At 35.9% G+C, this 23,534-nt stretch overlaps 1 protein-coding gene across 1 annotated transcript in view; it reads left to right on the plus strand.

Moving 5' to 3' along the window:
* Positions 1 to 11,392: 11,392 nt before the first annotated feature.
* LOC138704254 (neuropeptides capa receptor-like) overlaps positions 11,393 to 23,534 on the plus strand; it is a 116,811-nt gene continuing 104,669 nt past the window's right edge. Inside the window, exon 1 of the mRNA XM_069832128.1 lies at positions 11,393 to 11,526. Coding sequence (XP_069688229.1) covers positions 11,393 to 11,526 — 134 coding nt within the window. The remainder of the gene's footprint in view (positions 11,527 to 23,534) is intronic.

The following is a 23,534-nucleotide window of genomic DNA, read 5'->3' on the forward strand; positions in this document are numbered from 1 at the left end:
TGATGTATAGTTGATTCAAAACATTGAACATATTAGAAAAAGTGCAATACAATTTATTAGCGATAAGTCGATACTTCGCAACATTTCCTAATTTTGAGCTTTGATACTGAGAGTGTTTGATTTGGTTGTGGCCCCGTTCCTCAAAATATTGTACCATATTTACTCTTTTCTTAGCTGATGTTATACAACCAGCATTCCATTATAAGAAGTTTAGTTGCTTCTGTACCATTAAAGTAGTCCCGGGCCGGAGATCCGACTGAGGGACTATTTTGCTGCATAGAATTGGAATATATCAGTCCCCTAACTGTCCAGTGTGCAACTCAAACCAAGAAATGGATTTGGAACACCTCAAAATCTGTGCTTCAGTGGCTGACCATGACAATAATTTTGAAAAATATTGGAGTGCAAGAGATGAAATGACTTTATTGTCAAATGCCTGGCATTAGAAAACAACATATCTACTCTCTAAAAATTCTACATAATGCACCCAAATCTGGTGAAAATGCTCCCCAGTTCGTCGTCAACAACGCAAAGATTTTGAGGAAAGAAAAAAATTGATGAGAATCAATGTTATTTTGAGAGATATGACATCCCATCACGTTATGTTTTTTAATCAGTTCACTGACAAGTTCTCTGTAATCTTCTGATTTGTGATTCCTTTTAACTAGTGTAGTAAAATTCAAAGTTAACTAATCACAAATGCAACAAAAATTTTATGCAAATTATACAATATTTCGAGGTATTCCATGTTGAATCTTGCGTACATTACTTTTAACACTTGGATATAATTAAGAACACATTAAAGCAATAACCAGAGGACACAATACATCTACATATGCCGATCACATAACCAATGCTAACCATACATACAATAACATAAATACAGACATGGAAATCCTACACATACAACCCAAGAACCAAAAACTAAACACACTAGAACAATACGAAATATACAAACACACCCCGATCAAATAGAAGTTACAGCGTTGTTCAATTCATACACAGTTCAGAATCAGGTACAGCTTACACATGTTGCCAAATTTTAACCTTACTCTTATCCTGCCTTTTAGTTCGGAGGTGCCTATTGTTCCTATTGAACCTTCGACACCACCAAGGGATTGAAATGGCACATATGCCCTTAATAATGCCATTGATTATGGGTACTTCATGATCCACACATTTTCCCCTAATCCAAGTAAAATCAACATTTTCCTTGATAGCACCTGCAACACGCTTACACACCCCAGGATAGTGAGCAATTTCTGGCATCAAATTTTCTAAAAGAGTTGCTCCAGCTCCAACTGCCTTACATAATTCTTCAGTGGGGTATGAAAGGCGGTTGGTATCTGAATGCTCTTGAAGAGAAATTCCTGAATGAAAGTACTGCACTGATTCTGTTGTGAGGCAAGCTTTACAGTGAATGCAGGTGTTACCGTTAAGAAATCTTCTGGCTATATACCCAGAGACATAGGCAACAGAGTCAGATATTACCCCCTCATACGGGACATCGTGAGTAGGAGGCACCTCCTCAATGGTAGAGCTGGGTTCCTGACCACTAGGAGGTTCTGGCTCTGCATCTAGAAAACAACGCAGCTTGTTCAGCCAGTCGCCAGGTTCATCCTCCTGCTCACAATTACCACCTTTCAGCGCCTTGAAAGCGAGGCCATTAACAATGGCTGTTTTCAAGGCAGCCTGAAACTGAACCACTGTTGGGTTATTATTAGAACCGCAATTAGCTCTAATACAACCAAACAAGTGTTCCAGCGGATCTTGATTGAGTGACCTTGTCTGCAGCTATCTGAATCCCTTCTCCTTTAAACTAAACCAAAGATGCTTCACACCACGTACAGAGGCAAGCCAGCCATCCTGTGAACGTGGTCGAAGAATCTTAGATTTGGTTGTTGGAGAAGTAGTTTCACTTCTCACAGCCGAAGACTTCTTCAGAAACTGCCAACTATCTACTTCTTTAATGGCACAATCCCAAAAAGCAAGATGGCGGTTCTCTTTCTTGGCATGTATATAACGTTTCAATCCATCTGGACCTTGCTCACAGGCTGATGAGGCATTAAGGCTGTCAAATAACTTATCTATGTAAGATACCATATGAGCTGTTGCCTCTGCTCCGGGTATTAAACCTGAAAACAAAGAACATATGTCTAAGTAACTAAGGCAAACATTGATCTATTAAAGTCATATTGTAATTATAATTATAATTGTAATTGTAAGTCATATTAAAGTCATATTATTAGTCCTACTTTTCACGTGCGATATTATTCTTCTCTAGTGTTAATATTATATTATATAATTCCATTGCCGCTGTAATTATATTTTAGTTCCTATTTTATTTTACTTATTTATTTATATTATTATTTTTTATTTTAATATTATATCTGAACTGCGACCGAGCACGAGCGCTGCTCATTCGGTCTCAAATTTTGTTAATACTACTGTATCTTCATTTTATATTGCTTGTATTATTTTATTTGTATTTCTCTTTGTTTGTTTTGTAATCATATTTCTTTATTCTGTATATTTGAATTTAAATAAAATTAAAAATTAAAATTAAATGGATTTTCTATTATAACATGCTATTAACTATGACAGAAGTAGGATAAGAACTTACATGAGCATAAGATTTAAGTTACAATTAGATTTCAGTATTCGTCTAATAAAATGTTCTCATATGCAATACGACAGCAAGTAATAAATAACATTGAAACGTAATTATATTTTGTTAATTTGAAATTGAATATGATACTCACCTTTAACAGCCTGTGCATGAAGGTTTGCTGCCATTTTGTTGCTCATCACTTGGGCAGCAAGGGATACTTTCATTTTCTTGAAAGCGTTAGGGTCCAGATGGTCGTTCGTTATTTTGTACAATGCCTGGTAAGGTTCTTTCCTATCAAGCTTGACAGCTTCCCGGATATGATCCCAAGAAGCTGTCAAGACACGCAGTGTCCCATTACTATTCTTTACATTTAACTGCACATCATGCTTGTAAAGCATGTTACGAGTGCACTTCAAGAGGTGGGGTGGATCATAGATAGTCACCACTTCTTGATTATTAAATGTAAAGAATGGTTTCTCAAAAGAAGCCCCCATATCCTGTAGGGCTCTTACATTATTGCCACCCATGTCACAAACAGTGGTAACAATAATCAACCCAGCTTCCCTACAGGCTTGGAGAACTTCTCTCAAGAGCATCGCCAAGGAACTCCCACACATCCCACCACGATGGAAGTAATATCCCACAGGCTGTTTCCACTTTCGCCGCAGACCCTTGGCCATGAACACCAAGACTTGGTTGGCTACTTTCTTACTGGGTTGTGCACAACCACCCAGGTCTTCATAACCAAGGATTCTGTCTGATCGGGGGTCATATTGTATATGTTCCATAATATCCATATCATCGAACATGAGAGAACATATACGATCAGGCGGCGCAAGTTCTGAAACAGACTTTGCAAGAGACTCAAAAATCTGACTGTTAATTCCAGTTGCAAATGGAACACGGTTCAGCAGATTCATGAGGGTACTCTTGCAGGGAAGGGTGAATATGGATCTGAGGAAGGTATAACATTTTGGGGATCGTTTATAGATGGATAATGCCATGCATTTTTCTTCAGTCGACCATCTATGACCCTTTGGCGCCCGTTGTGAATGGCCCACTTGTGAAGCTAAGAGCTTAGCGGCTGTCAAAGACATTGACTTTGAAAGTGCCCCAACAACAGAACTGTGCCCATTTTTCATATCATTACTTAAGCGTTTCAAAGCCAATGTCTTTTTTCTATACTTCTTTTGTAGTCTTTGTAAGTCTACCACTTTATCTTTCAAACGGCCGAAAAGGAATTTCTTTCTGGGTGTCAACTGACTTATCCTTGATACATTAATTTTGGAAAGTACCAAACTCCTTCGCTTTCTCTTAGCTATAGGTGTTGTTGCAAAACTGTCAACTGCAATATCTGCAACAACACTGTCACTCATGGAACCATAACTCTCCAGCGGGGTAGCCAAACAATCAGAGTTTGATTCAGAAAAATGACTGACATCAGGACTGGGTGCAAACAACTGGATAGGTTGGAATGGTTTTGGAGTTGAGGTAGCAGGTAGAGCGGGATCTGGTGGGGAAGGGGATGGAGGAGGTAGATCAGATGGTGAAATGAATGAAGCGGTTAGGTTAGGTGGTGAAGTGGACAAAGTAGGTAGGACTGGTGATGTAGGACTGGATGGTAGTTCAAAGGATGGTGTGATGTCTGTAGTTCCCGAGTAGAGATACCAAGCGTCTCTTGATGGAATGGCCCCTCTTAGTAAGCTGTACCTGAAGGGATCCTTGAACTGGTTTTTGTGGAAATGTTTCTCACAAAGATAGGCCCTTTTTTTAGGGAACTGGTTTTCGGCCACATCAGCCCATATCTGGTACCTGTAACAATCAAGGTTCTGTTATTAGTTTCGAAAAATAACGCAAACCAGAGTTGGTACTAATTTAAGTCATTGAAATAATTTCCATTATTTCCATCATATATTTCCATTATTTCCATCATATAATTTCATTACTTAAATCACAGGTTCAAATTATATGCAGCTAACATGGTTGAGATGAGAACAACTTTTTAAAGAAGAAAATATAAACGTCTTTACATATGGCTGGCTATTCTGCTCACTTCTTAAATCTATTCCTAAGAGAGACAACAGAACACATGGCGCAAGTAGTCAAGTAGGATCTACTTTCGGAATTACAACCAAATTCAAGTATGGTATAATGCTGGGGGCTGAAACGAATAGCTGTAGCTCTTAACAATATTCAAAGTAACAGTTGCACAAATGCTATATTGGTTATGTATTTATTAAAAAAAAAAAAAAACACAGTGAAAAGCTCTTCTCATAAATTTATTGCAATAACATTAGTTCATGTAAATTGGATATTAATACTTTTCTATAGAATAACAATTTAACTTCGAATGATATCTTACCCAAGTCTAAGCTAATATAATTAAGTGTAAATTATTAGTGATGTAACTGTTTGTGTATTTTAAATTAAGCCTATGTGTTAACATAACAAAGACAGATTTTAATATAATGTTATTAGTACTTAAAATAGCATATTCAGAAACATAATACCATGAAAGAATTAATGCATAAATGTACTTCAAATTAATTACATTGGGAGGCAAAAAGTAATTTAAAGAAACAAATCTGATTTCAACGGAAAATCTCATTTAAATATAAGAATCACTACAGTTTACCAAATAGGCCCAAAGGCTATAAATGATTGAAGCTTATGTCTAACGTCAATAAAAAGTATTATTATTATTATTATTATTATTATTATTATTAACGCCATTATTACTTCTATTTCCTTACCTTTTACGCTGTGCTGCATTACTTGGCACTGGAAATCGGAATAGCCGTGTCTTCCCATCACTGCCAGATTTCTGGCAATAAACTGCAGCACATTTACGGCGTAAAAGGTCTGCCATCTGCTTTCAATTAACTGAAACAAACAAGAAGTAGACTAGTATAATTTAATGCATTAATGATACATTTCATAAAACAATAATTACAGGAAATTGGCTAAACTAGCGCAGAGGTAGTTCCCTTCGTCCTCCGCTTATACACCTTGCATATACGAATCTCTGACAGGTTAGGTCTGGTTAGTTGAGGCTATTGTTATGTATTGTATATAGATCAACTCCATCCTCACAAAAAATTCCTTATTAATTCAATGTTTTTCGCTTTCAAAATCACCAGAACTACCTGTACGCTAATTACCACTGGTAACACGAAACTTTTTTTTATCAAATTATTTAAGTAACGGTACTACTGCAAACTGTAAATTCAAATTTTCTAAATATCTGGTTTCCGGGAATAATATATTCATTCAATTCAGATTCTATCTCAAGAATTTTAAGACGTCTGAACAACCTAACCCAACTGTATATAAAAAAAAAATTAGATATTCCTTCAACTCAGGATGTGTATTAACTCGATTGGCTTACCTCTCAGTCTCTTCGTGATATTGTATTTAGGCCTACAGAATCTTGAAATTCGGCACACGAGAAGCAGTTCATTCACCACGTGGCCTAGGTGAACTGAAATAAAGAGGAAGGGTAGTGTCACGCATTAATATCTGAAAAAGTACATTACATTTTTTAAAACAATTAAACGATCTCAGTATATCACATGTTTAAGAAATGATGAACATTTAAAAATTAGATAGGTAATTCTAGTAAACTCAAACCTAATTCTTTCTTACCTTTGCCGTTGCGAATTACTCCTTCTTGCAAAAACCACTATAAAAAAAACTTTGGTCACTGCAAAACCCACTCGTGAACCTGGGTCCACGTAGAAATTTTTTAAATACTTAATTTTATTTTAAATCTTTGCTTCGAATTCACTTCGATATAACAACTCTATTTATTTGTCTATGATAACAACAGTCGTTCAAAATGTCGTCCTTTTTTTCCAGATCCACACGAAACAGAGCTGCCAACATCCACACATTGATCAACTGAACAAATATGACTACATTAGAAATAGAAATATCGAATTTATCGCTGCTTTGTCTCCGACGAAAGATGAAAATCGGCTATACAAAAATTATATAATATAAAAATAATAACAATAATATTTTCCGTGTTATAAAACTGACACATCCTGTAAATAATGGATATCTGTTAAAAAACTGTCATATTGGCAAAACTTATAACCAAAGAACTTTCGAAACCAAAGACTTTGTGTTACCCTAGATCATACAAATTCTGTGATTGAAATACAGCTAGCGCTGTCCTGACCACATGCGGCAAACTAAGGAACATCTATGAGCATCCAACTTCTCTCATTTGAGTTAAACCCCCCTGGAAACAGCTGTCTGCAGAGCTCTTAAACCCATTGATAGAGGGCATGCCACGGCGCTGCGACGCCTATGTAGCCATGAGGGGTAACCACACCCCATATTAACCGCTCTGCACCATCATTGTTGTGGAAGTGATAGTCAGATTTTGTACCGTAATTGTGTAAAATGTGTCCCTACGCTACAATAAAACAAAATTTGCTGATATGTGTTACTCTGCTGCATACCAGATCCTGTGTGATTCATTTGTACAAGTTTCGTGCCATTCTGATAGGTTGGGAACAAAATATTGAATTATGCTTAACTTTTGAACACTAGTGTATATATATATATATATATATATATATATATATATATATATATATATATATATATAGAAAGACTGTACACCTAAATAGGATGATGTATTTTCAATTACTGGACGTTCCTGTGGTTGATATGTCCCTTAGGCACTCAGCTTGTCACGCAGACGGTCCGGATTTGAGTCCCGGTTAGATTTTGTATTTATCATAAAAAACCATAAGATGACAGTTGGGATTCTTCTCGGGATTCTCCGGTATTCTCTTGTTATTCATCAACATCATTTCATCCGAGCTCTATTCCATTTTCCAGTTTACTGATGTGGGTTTGGATTGAGTTTATCTGTGCAGTAGAGCTGGTCTGAAAATTCAATCATTGATTTTTATATCACTCTTTTTGCAGAAATTTTTACACTCAATGCAGCTATGAATTAGCGTAAAAATAGGAACTTCAGCCTGCCTTACTAAGAAAATAAAACAAAAAATCTGAAAACTCGTTTTTGTCCCTCAGATTCTGTGATATAGCTACCATTATACGAGTAGATAGCAATGCGATCTACAGTGGCAGGTGCTTCGTGAAGTCGTATCATTCGATGATAAATTATATCACATAGCCCAGTACCTTTTTTAATTTATTTATTTAATTTACTCAGTATTTTACAAGCAATATTGAAATTATAGGCCTATTAAAAGAAAATAATAGAATTGAAAAACTATGTAATACTTTGAAGACTATTAAGTACATTAAACAATACTGAACATATTAAATATTAAACCATGACATTAAGTCAAGGAGAGTGGATAGTGATGTCTGTGGGCTTAAAGAATTTCAGTACAAAAGTTTAATTCAGAATTTCTAGGCTTCTAGTGAAATGAAATTTTCCAGAGTTATACAACAAAAAATCATTCTGAATTTAGTGGTATAAATGACATCTAAATGGTTTATTATCCAAGTATAAACGAAAGACCCTAATTGAGAACCTGTTTTCTCAATTTGCTAAATGTGCCTGAAACTTCGGGTGGATATGACTTGCTACAATCTTCACTCATAAACTTGTATTTTTTTTAAGTTATCAAGTAATGTACTATGTGACACAGAAGTCAATTGGCAAATGGAAAACGTTACTAATTGTAAAACTGAAATAATTATTGTACAAAGTAACAAAATGAGTGTTCCCTCCAAGATGTCCATAATCTGAGTGACCTCTTTTATTTGTACTGTTAGGTTGGCAGTACATATTCCCCTTTTATACCACTACAATTCTTCACCTTTCGTCCAAAATCTACTACTGTCAGATAGCAGTCAATAAACGCAACTGCGAAGATGACGCCCAGCCCTAAAATGTCAGTGTGCTATGTGGCTAGAGAAAGTATCAGTAGAGAATCTGCTCGCAGAGTATTGAAATCTGCACGTTTTCACCCCTACAAATTACAGCATTTAATAATAATAATAATAATAATAATAATAATAATAATAATAATAATAATAATAATGGTTTATTTAACCTCACAGTTAAGGCATACGGCCTTCTCTAACACTCAACCAAGAGTGATACTGTGATTCAAAATATCATTACAAATTTAAAAGTAAAGTACACTAAAATTTTACACACAAAACTGAAGTAATCGTAATATAGTGTAAACAACAAGTCAGTGGAAATCAGACATAATATATAACATACAGAAAGAAAGGAAAATGCATAATAAAATGTGAACAGTAGGTCAAAATAAATGAGATATACAAAGTATAAAAATATAAGACAATAGTAATATTGATAATAATAATTATTATTATAATTATAATTATAACAATTATAATAATAGTAGTGGTGGTGGTAGTAGTAGTACTTATAATAATAATAATAATAATAATAATAATAATAATAATAATAATAAATAGCGAAGTGCAAAGCATGCAATGAACACAATATTTTTAGGTACAAACAGTAAGGAAAATAATGATTATATATAGCTCAAGCTATCACATTATACATATACCATTATCGGGAAAAATGGAAACAAAAAGATAAAATAAGTGAAATATCACTAGAATATAAAAAAAATGTAGTTAATACTTGGAAACATGCAACACTTGTCATAACAGTGAGTTAGTTTGGCAACTCGTCATAAGATAATTTTCTAACTTAGATTTGAAAAATTTCAAGGTTCGGCAGCCCTTGACTTCAGGCGGCAGAGAGTTCCAGTGACGAGAGGTAGCAACACACCATGCAAGAAGAGGATACACTCAAGAGGCGAAGATATTGCAACTGTAGGCCTATCACACAGCGTTTGCGTACTGATCGATCCTTCCTTCAGCATGTTCTGTTCAGTGACGAATGCTTATTCTTTCTGGATGGGCACGCTTACAAAAAATGCACGATATTGGTCCAAAGAAAACCCAAGATAGATGCGTGAAGCTAACAAGCCTGGTGCTCCAAAAATTATGGTGTGGTGTAGAATAATAATAGGTGATATGGTTGTGAGGTGGTATTACTTTGATGAAAATGTAAACCAACAGCACTGTAATGAAGTTCCTGTATAATTTGCTACTGAACGAAGAGATAAGAATGAGGTTTAAACAAGTTGGGGCCATAGCACATTATGCTCTAACAGTTCGCCATAAACTAAATGAGATGTTCGGTGTGACGAGGTGGACCTCAGTCATGGCCTCCAAGGTCACCAGACCTCACATCCCTTGATTTCTTTCTATGGGAATTTGTGAAACAGCAACGTTTTTCACACAGAGCTACATGTATAGATGATTTGAAACAAAGGAGCATGTTATTTAGCACAGTCCACCTGCAACACAATTAATCGTGACAGAAGGATGTCATAATCGAGCGAGGCACTTGTCTTCAAGTAAATGGGGCACATTTTGAACATTTGCGGTAGTGAACATACTGTATGAAACTATATTTACAATTACAGTAATATTTCCCATTTGTCAACTGAAGTCTGTGTCACACGGTATGTTGTAAATTCTAAAGCAAAATTTAGTTAAATATTTCACCCTTAGTGAAACAGAAAAAAAAATATATTAAACTTAGATTAACAATTTTTTTTTCATTTTTTTTCCTCGTGTTGTGTGTCCGATATTCATAAACCTGTTGACCTACTCTGTAGAACACAGACTGCAGAAAACACTGTAATAGTTCATGTAAATAGATTCAGTAGTTTGATAAAAATGCACTTAAGTTTGAAAAATATCAACTTAGGGAAAACTGGATTAAAAAAGTGTAGCCCTATGAATTAAATGTGCCGCCATATTTAAAGAGGTCAATTAAAGGGCTTATCTGCAGACATACTCCACACAATATATACATATACGAGTATATAAAGAGCAAGTTTTCTACTTTTTTAATACCAAATAAAAATTCTGATTTTTCACCCCTCATCATTTCCCAGTCCCTAAAGCGACTGTATGCATTAACTCCATATGAGTAAGGCTCGTGTTGTCCACCGCTGTGAAGTAATGGTCAGCACATCTGGCTATGAAACGAACGGGCCCAGGTTCAAATCGTGTTTGGAATAAATTATCTCGTTGGGGGTTTTTCCGGGATTTTCCCTCAACCAAGTGAAGCAGAATTGCTGGACAATTTTCGGTGTTGGACCTCGGACTCATTTCGCCATCATTAATTCACATATCATCATCCATACAATAGCCCGGGTTAAGTTCATGGTGCGGCGTGCTGTACTTGTACAAGAGCGCGGTCGTTCGGCTATCCAATCATTCATAAGAATAGGAGTAGTAGGCATAAAAAGTTTCAGACTGCAGTGTAAGCCTTTGGATCCCTCCTCCGTACAAGAGAAAAAAAAAAGGCTCGTGTTCGTGTGGTTCAGTATTGCATTACAAAGGCAGGAAGAAAAAATAATACATAAACAATAAATTTAAGTAATGGAAGAAAGTAATTTAGATTACAAACAATATGTGATAATATAAGTAATTACAATTGAAACATTTCATAATTAATATTTATAAATGAATAAAATTAATAATTAGCAATTTATTATCTAGAGCTAAGTTAATGTTTCTTAACACTTTCTTCAACTGCAAGCTTACATTTCATGTTATACATATTTTCTAAATCATATTATTGAGAAATGAAATTTTTATGTACGGTACGAGTAGTTTTAAGTCATAGTTGAGGCCCTGTTCCATGCCAACAGCCGTTAATTATTTAGTTTACCGACTGTGAAAAAAATAGAGCGTAATTCAGTTTCTCTATTCTGTTACGATGTGATGCTCTTACGACTGTTTCCTTATAAATGTCTTTTCATTACAGGTTTGCCTAACGAGCTGGGAGTGTTTTGGCAGCAGTACCCCTGGGTCCTGGGAGAAACAGTGTGCAAGCTACGGGCGCTGCTGTCTGAGATGTGAGTAAGATGCACGAGTGAACCGTGCTAATGTTATTCTACGTAGCCTTGGCAGCTCCCTGTTCCATGTCAGAGTAAATGATCGTATCACATATCCAAGCATGGTAGTTACTGGAACTCTAAGCTGACCTGTGCTTTCCGTCAAAACAATTACTTGGGCATAACCGTACCCATTTCAGATAATAATACAAATAATATTTCACTCACCCGCTTTGGTTTACACGGCAGTTTTTTCCGACAAAAATCTGAGGGATTCGATTTTGATTTCCAGCAAGGAAATGTAAATTTTTCATCCATTTTGATTGTGCAAAGTAGGCTTTACACCACTAATAAAAATGTTGTAAACACTTTCATTATGCAACTAGTTAGGTAATGATATTTCTATCATGCGACTAGTTAGGTAATAGTACTGCTATTACGTAACTGGTTGCGTACATCAGGCCTGCCCAGACTTCGAGACCCATGCGCGCTACTCAACTGCACCAGTGCGCCAACAATCACTGCACGCGCCGAGGTCCCACCACGCGACTATCAGAGTAGTAGTGGGGACAACACAAACTCGCCCTCCGAAAATGGCTTGGCTGATTTGGCGATTTTTAAGGATATTTTGTAGCTTGCACGGAGAGACGGACTCTTCGCTTCAGGTTCCTGCAAAAGCAAACCCACTAGGAGCAGTCAAGCTGCTAAGAAGGTGATTGCACATTCAAATTGAACACAATTTAAAACCACCTACTTCTATGTGTGTTGTCAACTGTAACGCCTGCTTAAGTTCACTCAACTTCATTTCACGATCGACGCCTACCAGCGCCGTAACTATCCTTATATTTTCGATTTTGTAGCGTTCCAAGAATATTTCTTTAAATTTAAAAGCACAAGGTCACATGCAGAAATGCATAAATAGGCTATCTCGCACTCCTGTTTGAAGATCGACGACTCTCCGTTTCTTTTCACGACTCGCCATAGTTATAGTTTACCTTTAAACGGTACCATCAAGCTCACACGTGTCATTGCATCTCCCTCCCCCCCGTATGTGGTACCTAAGGAGTTCTGTCCATATTCAGCTTATCCCCTTCAAAATTTTTAGGGCTCCTTCAGTGGAGCAGCGTAACCCAGAGTGAGACAAGTAGTCAACAGGCTTGGAGCTGACATACTCAGTTTCTCTCAGCCCGAACTCCATTTGCAAGGACGCGTTTTCGCGTACCTTTTCAATTTCTCCTCCCATTTCCCCTCTCTTTCAAATCAATTAAATTAATTCAATACACGTATAACTTATAGTCTATACGTACATCAAGCGCGGAGCAAATGCGACGGACTCTACGCAGCCTGGCGGGGTAAGCGAGAGGGGTGCTAGACTGACCCGTCGGTTGTGCGCGCCGGTGTACTGTCTGGAGCGTGACTGGCGCGCTGCTGCGCCGGAAGCGTTGTTTGGACAGGCCTAGCGTACACACTGTCTACATTTTTCTTGGAAGGCTGCTATTGCCTATCAAAGTTCTTTGACAAAGAATATGGTAAAATATTTTATCAAATATCTTTTATAAAAGATAGGATTTGGGGTATATTACACTACATAAAATCTTTTATAAAGTATTTTACCAAAGATAACGAACATTAGGAACAAAACCTCCCAACACTTGTTCAACAACAGTTAACACGTGTTCCGAGGATTTGTTGATAGCTACTAATATTTACGCGTTAAGTTTATGATTTGTTGATACTAATATTTACGCGTTAAGTTTATAACACCATGAATGAAGAACAGTATTGTGCTTGTTTAGCTACATTTAGTTCAATTATTACATAAGAATTTTACTGAAAAAGGAACAGAAAAAGAAACGCCTGTGGATTAAACCGTGGATTGCAAAACGTGATAAGAGAGGTATCCATCAGAACTTATTGGAAGAGCTATAATGTGAGGACTTGAAAAATTATACAAATTATTATAAAATATTATTATTATTATTATTATTATCATTATTATTATTATTATTATTATTATGTAATATATTATATTATACAAATTATTTATTTACAACATTTAATTTCCTTCACACTCTGATATTAGAATTTCTGTGGTAGCAACAGTCCAGTTATATTTGCGTTCCGCCATATTTGTTTCAAGGTATAGAAATCTTTTATCAAATATAACAAGATGCACTTATTTTATAAAAGATCTTTTATCAAGGAAACACTTATAAAAGAAAACCCATTACACTGTCATATATTTTATAAAAGATCTTTGTCAAAAATGTTGATAATGTAATAGCAGCCGAACATTAATCTTTAAATTTTTTATGCTCGACCATGCCGAAACGTAGTAATTATACACCTGGTAGCAGACCTTTAATGCATGTCATTAAAGTACACCTAATCATTAAAGGTCAGCTCTTTCAGCCAATGACGACTCAGGTTACAACTGTTCAGCCAATGACAGGTCAGCTTTCTACCGTTATAAAACCGCAAGTATCAATTATTCTCGGATATGCAATCGAAAGAGAATTAGCGAAAAGTCACGGAGGCTGGAGATCCAATACTGTCGCAGAAGGTTACGTTCTGTTACTATAATAATTAGCGTTAATTGTAAATAATATTCAAATAAATTCAATTTGTCACCTCGTTTTTCAATGTATAATTTAATTTCAATGTTATCTCTGTACGTTCTTATAGCCTAGCAAGGTTAATGTGGACATCTGTTCCTAGGAAAAAATCAATACTTTCGCGTCTGCGCACATTTCACAACATACGGAACATTACTGAAGGTCAGATACAATTAAAATTAATAATATCAAGTTAGAAATATGGTCGAGCATAAATGTCGTATGAAAGTCGCCTATAATGGTAATTAAGAAGCTCGTATGAAAATTATGAAACTCGCTTGCGCTCGTTTCATAAATATCCATACTCACTTCTTAATTACCTTCATTATAGACTCGTTGCATAATGTACTATTATATTCCACTTCATACCTCACGCAGGATTTCGATGGTACTAATGCAGAATTTGCAGAATTTTCAATATGTGAATCCTCGTTTGAATTCATTTTAACAATGTTTGTTTAATTCACCTTGTACTGCTGTTCCCAGACATACATCACTCAATGATATCATTAAAAGATCTCTGACTTCTTGTGGCATCCCGTCTCTTTTGGAACCACCAGGTGTTAGTCGCGCGGATGGTAAACGACCCGATGGTCTCACCTTAATTTCATGGTCTAGAGGAAAATATTTAATTTGGGACTCCACTTGCGTTGACATTTTAGCTCCATCTCACTTGCCGAATGCCTCCAGACGCGCAGCATCTGCTGCTGAATTAGCTGTGAAGAAAAAAGTCAATAAATGTGTTCATCTTTTAGACAATTATATCTTTGTTCCCTTTGCTGTGGAGATCTTCGGTCCTTGGAGTCATGACGCTAAAGTTTTGGTATCTCAAATCGGCCAAATTTTTATCTCCATTACTGGTGATCGTCGTTGCACTACTTATTTGCGTCAGCGTTTAAGTATTGCTATTCAACGCGGAAATGCAATGAGCGTTTTGGGTACTCTTCCCGAATCCAGCCCTTTGGACGAACTCTTTCTTCTGTAAAATTTAGTAAGTATTCTGTGTGTAAATATTTGTATTTAGTTTACTGCATGTGTAATACAATGTATATTAGTTTATATAACTCCATCATATACACTGTAAATCTTATGTCACAAAGCACATTCATGCGATTTTTCTATTAACTTTTATACTTTTAAGGTAGCTATGGATCATTAATGAACTAATATTGTATATATAAAACAAATATAGAAGAATCGCCTGTCGCAGAAAGAAACTAATAATAATAAAGTCACCTCTCCACAAAAGACATGTTCAAAACTAATAAAAATAATAAAATAACTTTTATAAAAAAATGTATATTTTTATTAAAGTGGATAAAACGTTCTACAATATACTTACCGTAACTTCACATTACAATGCAACTTTCCAGTCTCGTATTGTAATATGAAACTTTACGATACTCATATCGTAAATAACTATTCCCTTTCTTCAGAACTGGATATATGTGACATTCATATTGTGTTTGTAACATTTTTCATCTTAAAATGCAGCCTTGCACCATGTATCATGCCATTACATAATCAAGAATTTGTTGGACATTTAATGTTCTTTTGTGCGAGATCGTTCGTATTTGCTTGCTTTCCGCACAAAACCAATACGCGGTAAGTGTGAAATACCACATTCAGTATTCCCAACGTAACACACATAACAATTTCCCTATTCTTACCGCTTAAGCGTCATATTCATTTTACTGCTTTAGGCTTTTAACATATTATTTTTAAAGACGTTTAACATAGTAATAATTATAAATTGGAAACTTACCACTGCAATTTCATCTAAATTGCACTGTTAATTATTGTTTTTAAATATTTGCAAAAATTAAGTAAACTCTACTACTCCACTAAAGTTATTGCATTCGTGATGCAAGTAACATTAAGGAAGCCGTGAAAAAATCAACAAGATTCCACATGCCGATGTTATTACTGCAATATGTTATATAAATAATATTGTTAAAATATTAAAATGAAAAATAAATAAAAACATAGCCTTATCGTTTGTTTTAAGTTCGCGTTTATAAACTGGGGGAAAAAAGACAGACGTATATCACGGCCTGCTGCAATATAGTAAACACAGAAAACATTTTATAGCAACAATGTTGAAGAGAGATATTTTTGTTTTCCAAAATTGCCGTCATTGAACAGAAACCAAAACGAAGGTTTCATTGCAACTAATTAGAAATTCCTCTTTTAGGTATGTAATAAACGATCTTCGCACAAAATAATGTACGATACACGAGCGGTATGTTTGTTTTCATGTTCTCAGAAATTAAAAAAGCTCAACTACGTTTCGCTTTTTCAATCTTTTCCTCGAACATGAAAACATCAACATACCGCTCTTGTAAGGCATATTACTATTATAACCCTTAAGGAAATGTAGATCAGTTACTCACGAAATATTTATATGCGTTTCAGGCCTAATTCTGATCACAAAATATTCTTAAGTTCACGGGATGCCACAATGTCCTGTTGTGGATTCATAGCTGGTCTTTTCGGTACTTCCAATGCCTCGTGTTCGTTTTGTTTTATATTGAAATATTATTCTGGATAGTCTCATATCTCATTCTATTCAAGCGCTGAAATCAGTTGTCACGATGTTGCTCTATTTTATCAATAAAATTTTAAAGTAGCAATTCTTTTCTGATGCTTTCATTCCATATTCGATCCAGTCTTGTACATCCTTGCTATTCTTAGAAAAATTATTTGAGGCATTTAGTTGTAAAATCAGATACATCACTGAAACATAATTATCAGTATGAAGGAAAAACGTTTGCAAGAAAACAAGGATTTGCAACCAATATTATTTTTATCATACAAATCCATATGATGGATCTGGAGCACTGTTATAGTGCTATAGCAGTTGTAGAATCATATGAAGATATGAAATATAACAGTAACTCATTTCGAAAAAAAAAAAAAGTGATGTACAGTGGAAGCTCTTAAGTTCGACAGAAATCAAGTTAGACATGCTATAGTTCGACTACTTACGTAGGAGAATTAGACACGTCCCTATACGGGCACTAAGAAAGGGCTTGCCATTTGAATGGGAATTGGTCCTGTGTCTTGCAGTGAAACTTTTGTTAAAGGAAAACAATATTTTATTGATTAGAACATCCATATTGATCACTGATTTTAAATTAATGAACTCCGCTTTATCTATTTGACAATTGTACCGTTTGTGAGACAGAACTGTCGAAACCCACTGTGGTACTAGAAGCGCATACACAAGTCTCGGGGCGGGCAGGAAATGCAAGTACAGTACTGTATTCGTTGATGGATCACCAATAAGAATTTGTATTCATTTCACCTGCCACACCCACTACCCATATTGGACTGAACTTTCAATTCTGTTCTGTCGAACTTAGGAGAGTTCACTGTATCTGATTTTGCAACTACATGCCTCATTTCACCATCATCATCATCATCATCATCGTCATCATCATCCTGAATGGGAAGGCGAACTCTAGCACTGGGATTATCGAGAACTATTACTCTTATCCCCAGCTAGTCGCATTCCCAACTCTTACCAGCTGACTACATTAAGGTTCGATGAGTATGCAATGTATTTCAAGCCAAGAACTCCGCTCGTCCCTAGACCAAAGCCAGACGACGAGTTCATAAATTCAACGAAAAATAATCCGATGAATTCGATACATGTATGGTCATGACTAGGAAACGGATTTCCAGGTGCTAAAAGGAGACATTTAGGACTTTATGAAATACAATTTAAGACTTTTATGAGATTACGTGAAATTAACAAGAATTTTAAATTTAATAAATGTTCCATTTCAGTTGGAATTTATGTACGAAGACAATGAGTGCTACTGAACTGAAGACTCAAATTCTGTCAGCGAAAGAGATTGATTGTTGGTTGGCCTGTTGCATTTCCCATAACGGGGATGTATTGACGCGAAAAATAATTTGTAAACTCTCGCCTAATCCCTTTTATGCTAGGATGGACTCGGCTCCAGGAAATTTGATAAAATCTTCTTCCCCCCCCCTTCTAAGACCATTATGGGACGAATTTCTCAGACCTGCGAGATAATTTTTTACATTTTAAATGGCATTTTTTCTTTGAATTTTGTCATTTTTGCATTTTACATGTATTTTTATTTTAAATATCAAAATACTATCTATCCGAATAACATACGTCTAGGACGTAGCAAACAAAATAGGTACGGAACTATAACTCCGTTTCCTAGTCATGACGTTAGCAAATAATAAGATGGATTAGCATTTTTCGTTTAATTGGCGAACGATTCGATTGCTTGACTGTAGTTAACTGTAGTTAATAGTATTCACAACATTGTTGAGGTAATTTTGTGTTTTGACGTGACTTCCTTTATAGCCTAATCTGCATTTATCATCAATAAATTTGTGTCTGTCACTCTCACTACTTGACTCTGAAGATGACTATATTGCTTTTTGCACCGAAATATATTCCATTTTAATCTAACCTGAAATAACTTCATCAAACTATTCATCAAAAACATCGGCCTCGTAACTGGAAGGATTCGATGTCAAACGATTTTTTTTTCCGTCTAAGATCTATCAGGAATTAAAAGAGAGCTTGATGAATTTATGACGTATTCCATCTTTCGTTCATGAACTTTTGCTGAATATACGATACTATCGATGGCTTTATGTACGAATTTACGAGCTCGCCAAAATTCTGTAGAATAAGGATGAATTTGAGGGTGGGAAAAAGGGAGAACTCAGAGAGAAACCCCAGGCTGATCGGAACTCGAACCCGGACCGCCTAATTGACACGTCGATAGCCCAGATCATGCAGCAACAGCAGGGAACAAACAAACTCATCGTCATCATAATTTTTACGATGAAGCATCATCTTCAAGACGTAGGCCCCATGGCTGTTCCGATTCAATAGTCCATTGCTTTCTTGGACTGCCAGGGTCTCGTCTGTCTCGTGGTCTGAATGTCCAAGCCTGATTCGGAAAATCTGTTGCTATCCATTCTCTGCAATTGTTCAGGTCATTACTTTTTATTATTACAGTATTGTAAATTTGCTGTCTTACTAATAAACCGTGCATAGTTTTGATACGAGACTTATGCAAAGTTGAGACAGAAAACGTGACTAATAAACCATGCATCAGCGATGGATGTATAAACAGCCTGTAACTATACATGGGAATTACTTTGCAGTAGTTATAGACACGAAACCCCTTGTTTAAGCATTGTACATACAGAAAAAATGGCCGCCCCTCTAACAGCTGTACATATCGATTGCCATTTTATGATGGTAGCCTTGTAACCAACGAGCTAGAAGTAGAATATGGAGTGGCGTTCACGTCTGTATCAGCGCTCTTTGTGGTACTAGCTTGAACTACCGGCCGCCATGTTTTAACTAGTATCTCGCTGTAGCAGAAGTAGACGTATAAGCACGTGAAGATTTTTAAATTTTCCATTAAGATGCCTCCTGTGTGCTCGTCTTACAACTGTAGCAACCGAAGCGACAAAACAAAGAATATTTCATATTTCAAATAAGTAGTCTGCCATAATTTGGTATTACTATTAATATAATAACAGTTATAACTGTTATTATAAATTGATAGAAAGATTCTGTAACATGTGCATTGTTTTTACAGATTCCCACTGAAAAATTATTTGTTGACTAAGCAGTGGGTTTCACAAATGAAGAGAGACAAATTATAGTTTCCCAAAGTACATAGTGTTTTGTGTTCTGCACATTTCGATACAAAATACATGTAGCCTATTTTGTGAACGAAGGGAGACGTTTGTTGCCCAATGCTATAGCAACTATATTCAAGTTTCCAGCTCATTTGAAAAAAAAAAAGACTTCTAGGCCTCCACCAAAGAAGCGAAGTTTCGAAGAAGCTTTTTCTTCTGTGGCAGAGGAAAATTCAATAGAACACCTCGAGAATCCAGGTTTGTATAACATACTGACATGAATAGGCCTACGACTTCAAGCAGTCTATGTCTGTCCGACGAAACTGGAGCTTACATGTCTTCCACTGAAAGCGTGTAAAAATCAACAGGAATGTTCCATGGGCTACTTTTCCACTGGGCCCCTCAATTGTAGCTTGCTGTGTATTACATTTATTTTTTAGTTTACCTCATGGATTTTTTATGCCTGTAAACTGAATAATAATCTCCTTCATATGTATTATCTATTTTTGTATATCTCAGTTGATTGAATTGTTAATGGTTTAAATTTAATTAATCGGCTTGCTGTGTATTCTATATTTTTGTATAGCTCAACTGCTTTCAAACTGAATTAATCTGCTTGCTGTCCATTGTATGTTTTTGTATAGTTCAACTGCTTGCTGTGTATTGTATATTTTTATAGACCCATCAACATAGCTCAGTCGGCAGACTCACTTGTCTGGTGATCTGGAGCTGTGCTTCGGCTGATTATCTGGTTGGGTTATTTCAGAGGTTTTCTCTAACCGTATGGCAAATGTCAGGTAATCTATGGCGAATCCTCGGCCTCATCTCATCTCGCCAAAAAATTGTGTAACTCTAGTTCCACATCTAAAAGATTTAATGTTAATCTAGCTAACCTAAGATGTATGGAATAAAATGTTTCTTTATGGGTTTACTGATGACTATTAAAAATAAAATGTTAGTAAAAATGAGATATACGAGTTATTGCCATATAAAATAAGATTCATAAGTTGCAACTATCTTGGACTACCCTTTCCGTTTCATCCTAGAGAAACCACGCCCACTTCTGTACATGTTCCACATCTTAAAACTTCAATGTCAATGAGAGATGTGTAGAAGAAAATATTGCCTGGCTTTTCCTTCCCACTGGTAAAAATGGGATATGTGAGTTATTGCAATATAAAATAATATTAACAAGATGCAATATTCTAAACATTCTCTTTCAGCCTCGTCCTGTAGGCACCATGCCCATTTGTATCCACATCTTTAAGCTTCGATGTTCACGTGAGGTGAATGGATTAAATCGTTGCTGCATTGGTTTTCTGACAGCTGTTAAAATAAAGAAGTGTTAGTAAAATGGAATATAATTATAGGTTAATGCGATATAAAATAAGATTCGTGAGTTGCAACATGTTCTATACAGTCACTTTCTGTATTATGCTAAAGGAACCACGCTCACTTCTTGACTAGTTAATACATGGCGGACATAGGTTCAAAAGTTTCAAAGATGGCGGCGCGATCGCCACTCTATATTCTACTTCTAGCTCGTTGCTTGTAACCATAGAAAAACAAACCAAAGAGCACAGAATAATTAGACTGATATTGCTATAGCTTGTAGGCTACTCTTTGACCAAAATATAGTATGGTAATCGATCAGAGACAGTTGTATTATCGATACTTAACACGCCACACTAGAGCGCTCTACCGGATGCAATAGAGAACCTCAGATATTCTATTACCAAAGAGTGTGTAATACTTACTAGAGACACATACCCGTGAGTGGCAGGCAAGAAAAATGTCACAAATTGAACCGGCTAGCATCCGCCATTAAAGGGAGTGTTTGCGGCGCGAAATTCGAAAACAGTACCACAATACATTGATGTAGCCTGGTGATAGACACTGTTTTAAACATCTTTTACAAAGGATGAGTCGTGATGAAATAAACATGAATGCAGAGGAGCCCTATATTTATTAAAGTATTATAATGATTCATCTTTGGCAATATTCTAAAAAATAAATTAAATCACCCATATACACTCGGGATAAGTATGTGAAATATTGAATAATGGCAATGTCAACATTAATTTTCAGTATTACTAGTATTGTTTTAAGGACACAATAATGGATATTTACTGTAATATTTAAAGTGATCTATATTTCAGTCCTTTCATGCAAAGAAAGAGGAAGGTATATGGTGCTTTGAAAATATTTAGTGGTGAAATATGAGATCATAAAAATTCTGGAAACTGATTTAAAATATAATGAGAATAAATTTTATCATAAAACAATCTATTCATTTTGTAGTTAATGATCACCAGGTTTGAGGTCAGAACAGACGTTTTAATACAATTAGTACCGGTAATAGTAGGCCTAGTAGTAGTGATAATAGTAGACCTAGTATTAGTGGTAATAATAGGCCTAGTAGTAATGGTAATAATAGGCATAGTAGTAATGGTAATAGGCCTAGTAGTAATGGTAAGAGGAGGCCTAGTTTTGGTAATATTACTAGGCGTAGTAGTAGTGTAATAGTAGGCCTAGTAGTAGTGGTAATAATAGGCCTAGTACTTACTTACAAATGGCTTTTAAGGAACCCGAAGGTTCATTGCCGCCCTCACATAAGCCCGCCAGCGGTCCCTATTCTGTGCAAGATTAATCCAGTCTCTATCATCATACCCAACCTCCCTCAAATCCATTTTAATATTATCCTCCCATCTACGTCTCGGCCTCCCTAAAGGTCTTTTTCCCTCCGGTCTCACAACTAACACTCTATATGCATTTCTGGATTCGCCCATACGTGCTACATGCCCTGCCCATCTCAAACGTCTGGATTTAATGTTCCTAATTATGTCAGGTGAAGAATACAATGCGTGCAGTTCTGTGTTGTGTAACTTTCTCCATTCTCCTGTAACTTCATCCCGCTTAGCCCCAAATATTTTCCTAAGCACCTTATTCTCAAACACCCTGAACCTATGTTCCTCTCTCAGAGTGAGAGTCCAAGTTTCACACCCATACAGAAGAACCGGTAATATAACTGTTTTATAAATTCTAACTTTCAGATTTTTGGACAGCAGACTGGATGATAAGAGCTTCTCAACCGAATAATAACACGCATTTCCCATATTTATTCTGCGTTTAATTTCCTCCCGAGTGTCATTTATATTTGTTACTGTTGCTCCAAGATATTTGAATTTTTCCACCTCTTCGAAGGATAAATCTCCAATTTTTATATTTCCATTTCGTACAATATTCTGGTCACGTGACATAATCATATACTTTGTCTTTTCGGGATTTACTTCCAAACCGATCGCTCTACTTGCTTCAAGTAAAATTTCCGTGTTTTCCCTAATCGTTTGTGTATTTTCTCCTAACATATTCACGTCATCCACATAGACAAGAAGCTGATGTAACCCGTTCAATTCCAAACCGTGCCTGTTATCCTGAACTTTCCTAATGGCATATTCAAGCGCGAAGTTAAAAAGTAAAGGTGATAGTGCATCTCCCTGCTTTAGCCCGCAGTGAATTGGAAAAGCATCAGATAGAAACTGACCTACACGGACTCTGCTGTATGTTTCACTGAGACACATTTTAATTAATCGAACTAGTTTCTTGGGAATACCAAATTCAATAAGAATATCATATAATACTTCCCTCTTAACCGAGTCATATGCCTTTTTAAAATCTATGAATAACTGATGTACTGTACCCTTATACTCCCATTTTTTCTCCATTATCTGTCGAATACAAAAAATCTGATCAATAGTCGATCTA

The sequence above is a fragment of the Periplaneta americana genome, chromosome 8 (assembly GCF_040183065.1).
Source record: "Periplaneta americana isolate PAMFEO1 chromosome 8, P.americana_PAMFEO1_priV1, whole genome shotgun sequence".
NCBI classification, from domain to species: Eukaryota; Metazoa; Arthropoda; class Insecta; order Blattodea; family Blattidae; genus Periplaneta; species Periplaneta americana.